Here is a 7,585-nt window from a genome sequence, read left to right as displayed (position 1 = left end):
AAATATTTGAAGAGGGTAAGAATGTGTGAAATAGAAATTGTAGGTAGATGATGAGTAAGAAGTGTAGAAGTATTGAATATTTATAGTGGTAAAATTATAATAAAAAAATTTGGTAAAACTTTGAGTAGAGGATTAGACTCTTGCATGGCATGTAATGCATGCAAAAAACTTTGTAAGGATTCCCTGCAACGTTAGATTCCCACGCTGAAGGGAAAACTCAATGGAGATCATTTATCGTCAACCATTATTTAATGGAGATGATAATACCGTCTTTCACATAATGACACCGATTAAGACCGACGAAGATGTCAGGTCGATGTTTCAATGTCATGTAACATTATCTCAATTACCCAGCATTGAGATATATGTTCGTCTAGTCGATAATCTTGAAGAACAACCGAGTGACAATGTTGAGGAACAACCGTCTCACAAAGAAAATCACTGTTATCCAACGCAATCTGTACAGTCACACAACTATGGAATGAGTCAAGCCATTGACGAAGAGCCGACTCAAAATAATGAACCTTTCATACCAAATGAAGAGGTGGGCGAGAATAGTGAGGATGATCTTGAGGAGGTTCGATTTGAAGATCTTTTCGGTGTTAGCGATGACGATGGCAATGAGGAAATATTAGACACACCGGCCGTTGCGCTAAGAGCGCAACCAATTAGTTTATACAACCCACCTGTGCACATGCAAAATATAAGTTTGGATGATGCCGAACCAATCTCCGTTTTCGGCAGTTTCATACCAACTCACAACTTTGACGAAATAGAGGAGGGCATAGAGTATGAAGATAAGGAAAAGTGTCTTCTGGCGTTGCAACAATGGCATATAAAACGTAGTCTAGATTTTTCTGTGGTTAAATCTGACAGTGTACGTTTTGTCATCAAATGTAGAAATTCAACATGCAATTTCAAATGCAGGGTCTCTTTGCACAAGGGCAACTCAAGGTGGAGAGTTGGTAAGTCTAGTGGGCCTCATACGTGCACAACCACTTCCATGTCACAAGACCATACAAAACTCAGTTCAGAAATGATTAGCAAGACCATAATGGAGCTTGTAAATCGGGACGCTTCTCTTAAGGTGAAGGTTATCATTGCTCATGTTGTTGAGAAATACCGGTATATCATATCATACAAAAAGGCATGGATTGCAAAGTGTAAGGCGATTGAGTCGCTCTATGGAAACTGGGAGACATCTTACAACGATCTTCCGCAGTGGATACTGGTAATGAAAACATATCTGCCAGGTACCATTATAGAATTACAAACCCTACCTGTGATTTCAAATGATGGTTCATACTTGGGTGACCAAAGGATATTTCATCGTCTGTTTTGGGCGTTTAGACCATGTATACGTGGCTTCGCGTATTGTAAACCAATTGTGCAGGTTAATGGAACTTGGTTGTATGGCAAGTACAGAGGGACTCTGCTGATGGCTGTGGCACAGGATGGGAACGGGAACATATTTCCGATAGCATTCCCATTGGTTGAAAGTGAGACAAAGGAAGCCTGGAGTTTCTTTCTTAAGAATTTGAGAATGCATGTTACCCCCCAAGCAAATCTATGCCTAATATCAGACAGGCATGAATCAATAAAGAATGCATACAACAACCCAAAAAATGGATGGCAGTTTCCTCCTTCATCACACGTCTATTGCATTAGACATATCGCGGAAACTTCATGCGGGAGATTAAAGACAAGGATCTGCGGAAAATAGTTGTTAACATGGGTTATGCATTAACAGAGGCAACGTTTAACTACTATCGGGGGGAAATCCGAAGAACAAACAACGACGCTTTATCATGGATAGACAACATCCCTCGCGAGAAGTGGGCAAGGGCATTTGACGGAGGGCAACGCTGGGGTCACATGACAACTAACCTAGCAGAAGCAATGAACGCGGTGTTGAAAGAAACCCGGAACCTTCCAATCACTGCATTGGTCAAATCTACGTACTATCGTTTAGGATCACTATTTGGTAGAAGAGGCCATCAGTGGACAAAAATGTTAGCCTCTGGGCAGGTTTTCACTGATAACTGCAACAAGGGGATGGCTGAGGAAGTCATCAAAGCTAACACGCATAACGTCATGCAGTTCGACCGAGAGAGATTTTATTTCATGGTCCAAGAGAAGATTAATCATAACGACGGTCGATCAACCAGAACGTTCAGTGTTGATATGAGGAAACAACACTGTGACTGTGGGAAATTTCAGGCATTTCACTTACCTTGCTCCCATGTAATCGCAGCATGTTCGAGCATACGCCAGGACTATTCCATTCACATTCCAAACGTCTTCAAAATTCTTAACGTCTTCAAGGTCTATCAGGAGAGTTTCCTAGGACTTCCCCATGAGGAGAATTGGCCACAATATGAAGGATTTACTCTTTGCCACGACGACTCTATGAGAAGGAGGAAGAAAGGGCGCCCAAACAACACCAGGATTAGAACCGAGGTGGATGACGTTGAGAAGGAGAAGAGAAGGTGTGGAATTTGTCGTGAAATAGGACACATGCGTAGGAAATGTCCTAATGTTGCAGGACCATCCCAACGACCTTCCAGATGACTATGTTGTTGTTTTAAATATCCGTTCAGATGACTATGTTTATTTATTTATTTATTAACTACTATGCACGTAATATATATAAACCATTGTGTATTTCTAATGTCTTTTGGGAACAAACATTTATGAAATACATTTGTTAATCAAAGGGTTATGGTTACAAAGTAAGACCACATTAACTAAACAACAACAACAACCAACACAACTGGTAATTAAAAAACTAATCAACAACAACAACCAACACAAGTGGACCTTCAACTCCTCTATTAACTTCACCACTATGTGCCGAAAACATACACTGGACATCTTCATCATTTTCTATACGATCCAGGTAATACATGTACGTACCATCGGGGCTTGCATCAGTCAACGTTATGTATGGACAACGATACTCTACTTTCCTCACCTTCATACGACGCCCGCCCAAATGTCGGAAGCCAGTGTGGATGGCAGAAATCAGTGTTCTGAAATTCCATTGCGGATCAAGGCAAACACTCATTTTTTCACCGTGTCCATAAAATACAAGACCACAAACAGACATTATGAACTAAAGAAAGGATTTGGTGGTCTGAGTTACATTTCTACAAGTTCTGCTATTTATACAAAAATTAATAGTTGAATACTCGACAAATCATTGGTCGAGACAGTACAAACACAAAAACTTTTTGGCGGGAAAGATATCATTCCCAAAAAATGATTGACATTTTGGAGGGAAAAATAACAATTTTATTATTAATATATAAGACACCAATTATTTCTATTATTAATATTCTAAATATTATTCATTTTTATTATTAATTTAATCAAAAATAATAATATCCCAATTTTTTTATTATCATGAAAAACTATAACTATTTACTATTTAGTTTAAATATTTTTTTATAAAAAAATTATTATTATTTTTAATTAAATCAATTATATTAATTAAATATAGAATTAATAATTAAAAATCAATTATATTAATTATTATTGGTATTTAATAAACTATTTAAAATATTAAAAAATAAAAAACACAAAATTCTTCATCACCTCGTCACTTCAAGTGACGAGCCTACAAAGCAAAAAAAATTCTTTATCCCCTTGTCACTTCAAGTGACGAGCCCCAACTGGAAAAGGGGGTAGATTGGGAAATGATTTTCAAAGTGGGGCATATTGGGAAAAAATTTACAAAAGAAGGGCATTTGAAGCAAAAACTCACAAAATGTCCATTTTTCCCAATCGTTCAAAGTATGGTTCATTGTTCATAATGGCTCTTGATTATAAAGAAAGTTGTAAGATCTCCCTGTGTCGTGTTGTTCCAGAGAATGTTCTAAGATTTTTCGACCTTAAAGCCTAGCAATCAAATCAAATTAAATGTGACGCAGTTGGGATAACGAAGGATTCAAGAGCGCTAAGCTTAGAACGAAGATATAAGTTTGCGAGTGACAAACATGTTGGATAGAGTTTTGGAATCCATTTGAAGGGAAAATATTTAGATTTTATTATGATCAAAAATAACCTTGACGGCTACACCCCCAATTGAATCCAAAACATAAATAAAATAGAAATTTGCAAAAAAAATATTAAAATGTTGTATTCGGGCATGAAACAAATTCGGATGGCTTAACAGGTCTATATCTAGAATAGTATAATAATAGTCACTATGTTATATGACGTCAAACCTGCACAATTCCCGTCGAACCTTTCTAACGCACGACTTCTTCTTCAATACGCATAACTAACTTTCCTACATCAATCTCCCCCATCTTTGAAGAACTCGACCGCAGGTTCTCTTCTTGACAAAGAGCCCCATTTGCTTGATACTCATGAATGTCTGCAACATTGAAAGTATTGGATATATTCATGGAATCTGGGAGAGCTATCATATAAGTATTATCATTGATATTTCATGTCACTTTGAACGAGCCATACTTGTGTGACTGCAACTTGCTGTAACTACCAACCAAAAACCTCTCCTTACGCAAAAGCACCATCACATAGTCTCCCACATTAAAAACTTTAACTTTCTTGTATTTATCTCGCATAAGAGGAAAATCGTTTGGTAGTTCTTCTGCGGTTAAATCCTTGAAATCCTCTAGAATCCCCATTAATTCTTCTAAATTCGTTGTTTCCTCATTTACAACACTCACCATCCCTTTAATCACCACTGGACAAAAAAATTAAGTTTCTTTAACAGCCTCATAAAGCTCCTTTTCACTTTGTGTCATCACCAAGACATTAAACTGCTTTCCTCCTGGATTCTTATCCAAGTGCAAGAATAAGAGTCATATCAATTTTATGTGTGCCACATGTAAACAACATCATGTTATCTCATCCTTGATAAGTGATCTCATTATCAAATTGCCAAGGTCTACCAAGTAAAATATGACAAACATCCACATCAAGAACATCAAAAAATACCTCTTGTTTGTAATGTTTTCCGATGGAGATAGGAACTCAGCAGGCTAGTGTTACTCAAAATTAGAAGGCCTTGCTTACCCAACCGACAGTGCATAGCTTCTCATGAGATTTTGCGGACAATTTCAAATAATCTACCAATTTATGTGACACCATTCTCTGTGCTTTCATTATCCATAATCATATTACACACTTTATTCTTGATAGAATAATGTGTTCTAAATACATTCTTGCAACGCCCTTCATCTTTGGATGCTAGTAAAACTCTATGCAGCATAAAATTTACCCTCTCATCAAAATTTTTTTTCTCTACAAACTCAACCCCTGCATATTCAGCGTTCTCAACTACATGTCCTTCTCTTTCCTCTTCCTCATCCCTTTCTTCCGCAACAGTAGAGACTATCCTTGTTAGACACGTGTGTCCAGTGAGTTTAACATATGGATTATTCTGCCTCTAGACTGATGTTTAACCTTGCTGCATAATGTTAGGGTTGTTATTCCCCTTACTCCCATGGTTGGAATCTATGGTGGTTACACACATTTCCTTGTTGCTGCTGACTCAAAGGTATTCTAGGGAGAATACCTAAAAATGAGAAATTTTGAGAGGATTTTTCTATTAATTCCGCCTTCAAAGCTAGACTGGATGCCTCAGCTACAATCCATACAGTCTATAAACTCATCTTCTCCTATAAGGATCCCTTTAGGCCACTGATATATCGAGCTACCTTTTGTCTCTCTAATTATCTCAATTCATTACGCTTAGAGAAACGTAGGAACTCAGTTGTATATTCAGTCACATTTCTCTTGCTCTGAACACACTAAATATACATTTTATAAAGAAGTTGTTCATAATCCTCCGGTAAAAACTGCTTCAGCATCAATTGTTTCATTCTTCGCCAAAATTTGTTTGGTCACCTTGTTTGCCTTTTCCTTTGAACAACGAGTTTATCCCACTAGACATCAGCAATACTCTTCATCCTGATCGCCACAATCTTAGCTTGCTTGTTTTTAGGAACACCCATAACATCAAAGAACCTATCAATGTCGATCTTCCAATCCAAAAACTTCTTCATTCCCATTGTTCCATAGAATAATGGAGTATCAACCTTCACTCGATAATCATGGTTATATCGATTCCTATGATCAACTACCTCTTCCTCGTAGAGTTATTCTTCTTCTTCAGAACCCTAACTTGTTCTCCTCCCATGTCTCTTCGTTAATTCCCGCTGTTGGTGGTGGTGTTCGCCTGATTTGCTAAATTCGACATCTGTTCAGTCAAAGCAGTTGGAGTCGCGGCAATTCCCTCAAGATCTTCTCTGGTCACCAGTTGGTATCCCATGGTTGATCAAGTTAGGAAAGAAACAAAAGAAACCTACTCTGATGCCACATGATGTGGTCGAAAACCCTAGGGATTAGCATGCGCTAATCATAGAATGAGAACACAAGATTGCAAGCGTAAAACCTGTTAAATAAACTCAGAAATCCATCAGATAAAGAAAATACTAAAATTTATTATATCAAAAAATGCTTTTTAATTCAAAACTGTTGGGTTTATGAATTGACATCAATTTTGGTAAAACTTATTGTTATCGCAAGATGTCACGCTTATAGTCTTGACATGTGATATCAGCTTTCTACAGGTTGTTTAATATGGTTGTGCAGGATTTATTTAAGATCTCAGACCCGATGTTACGACATGTGCATACAGAACATTTAGTCTGAATGTTATGTATTTTGTTATTGCGCTTTTCATGCAAAGTCTTTGTGTGCTTATGTTGAGATTGCATGCATTATTCAAGAAGTAATTCTATTTAAAGCCAGAATATTCTGTTTACCAAAAAGGAATGATTCATTGTTATTTCTTAGGGAATATGCAATAAATAGAATTAGGGTTTCATGTTACTCATGCCCATTTAGAAAGATTCTATTTAAAGACTTTGTAAACCTTGTTTTACACAGAGAATATACGAACGTGAAGTGAGTGAGGATTAGGGTTTTAGTCTTGTGTGAGTTTTTGAATTGTGATCCATTCATCCATCTTGTTGATGTGTGAATTGGACTGAGTTTTTGAGTTGTAATTTGTCCACTCTAAGCTTTGAAGTACGAGTGTATTTGTTTACTTGATTGAAGCTTTTAAGCAAGATCAAGTGTGTGTCCTTGGTATTTGTTCTAGTATCACTGCTGTGATTGAGGGGGAGTGAGTAGGGTCTCATGTCTAAGAGTTCTTAGATAGAAATCACACGGGTAGAGATTAGGTGAAAAGACTGTAACTTGAAGTTGTTTGTTGAGAGTCTTTGAACTAATTCTATTTAGTGGATTTCCTTCCTGGCTTGGTAGCCCTCAGGCGTAAGTGTGTTTACACCGAACTGGGTTGACAATTTCTTGTGTCGTTTTTCAATTGTTTCCTGATTTTTAGTATGTTCATATTTCACTTGTTGTTCAGATATTAGTGTCGTGACATTACCTTCGACATCTCATATCTGATACCAGAATTTCAATTGGTATCAGAGCAGGCATCCTGCTCTGGTTCTGGGTGAGATCTTGGGACGTTACTTTCTGGTATTATGGATAGAGACGGAGGATCTATAAACAGACCACCAATTTTGGATGGATCTAACTG

The 7,585-nt window shown here is 37.3% G+C and overlaps 1 protein-coding gene across 1 annotated transcript; it reads left to right on the top strand.

The window, feature by feature from the left end:
* The first annotated feature begins 280 nt into the window (after positions 1 to 280).
* Positions 281 to 1,723, top strand: LOC127101852 (uncharacterized). The gene has a single exon (XM_051039287.1). It carries the CDS (start codon positions 281 to 283, stop codon positions 1,721 to 1,723), a length of 1,443 nt encoding a protein of 480 aa, XP_050895244.1.
* The last annotated feature ends 5,862 nt before the right edge of the window (positions 1,724 to 7,585 follow it).

This window comes from Lathyrus oleraceus, chromosome 7 (genome assembly GCF_024323335.1).
Source record: "Lathyrus oleraceus cultivar Zhongwan6 chromosome 7, CAAS_Psat_ZW6_1.0, whole genome shotgun sequence".
Lineage (NCBI taxonomy): Eukaryota > Viridiplantae > Streptophyta > Magnoliopsida > Fabales > Fabaceae > Lathyrus > Lathyrus oleraceus.
Note: the sequence above shows the minus strand (reverse complement) of the source record. Positions and strands in the feature narration are given on the sequence as shown.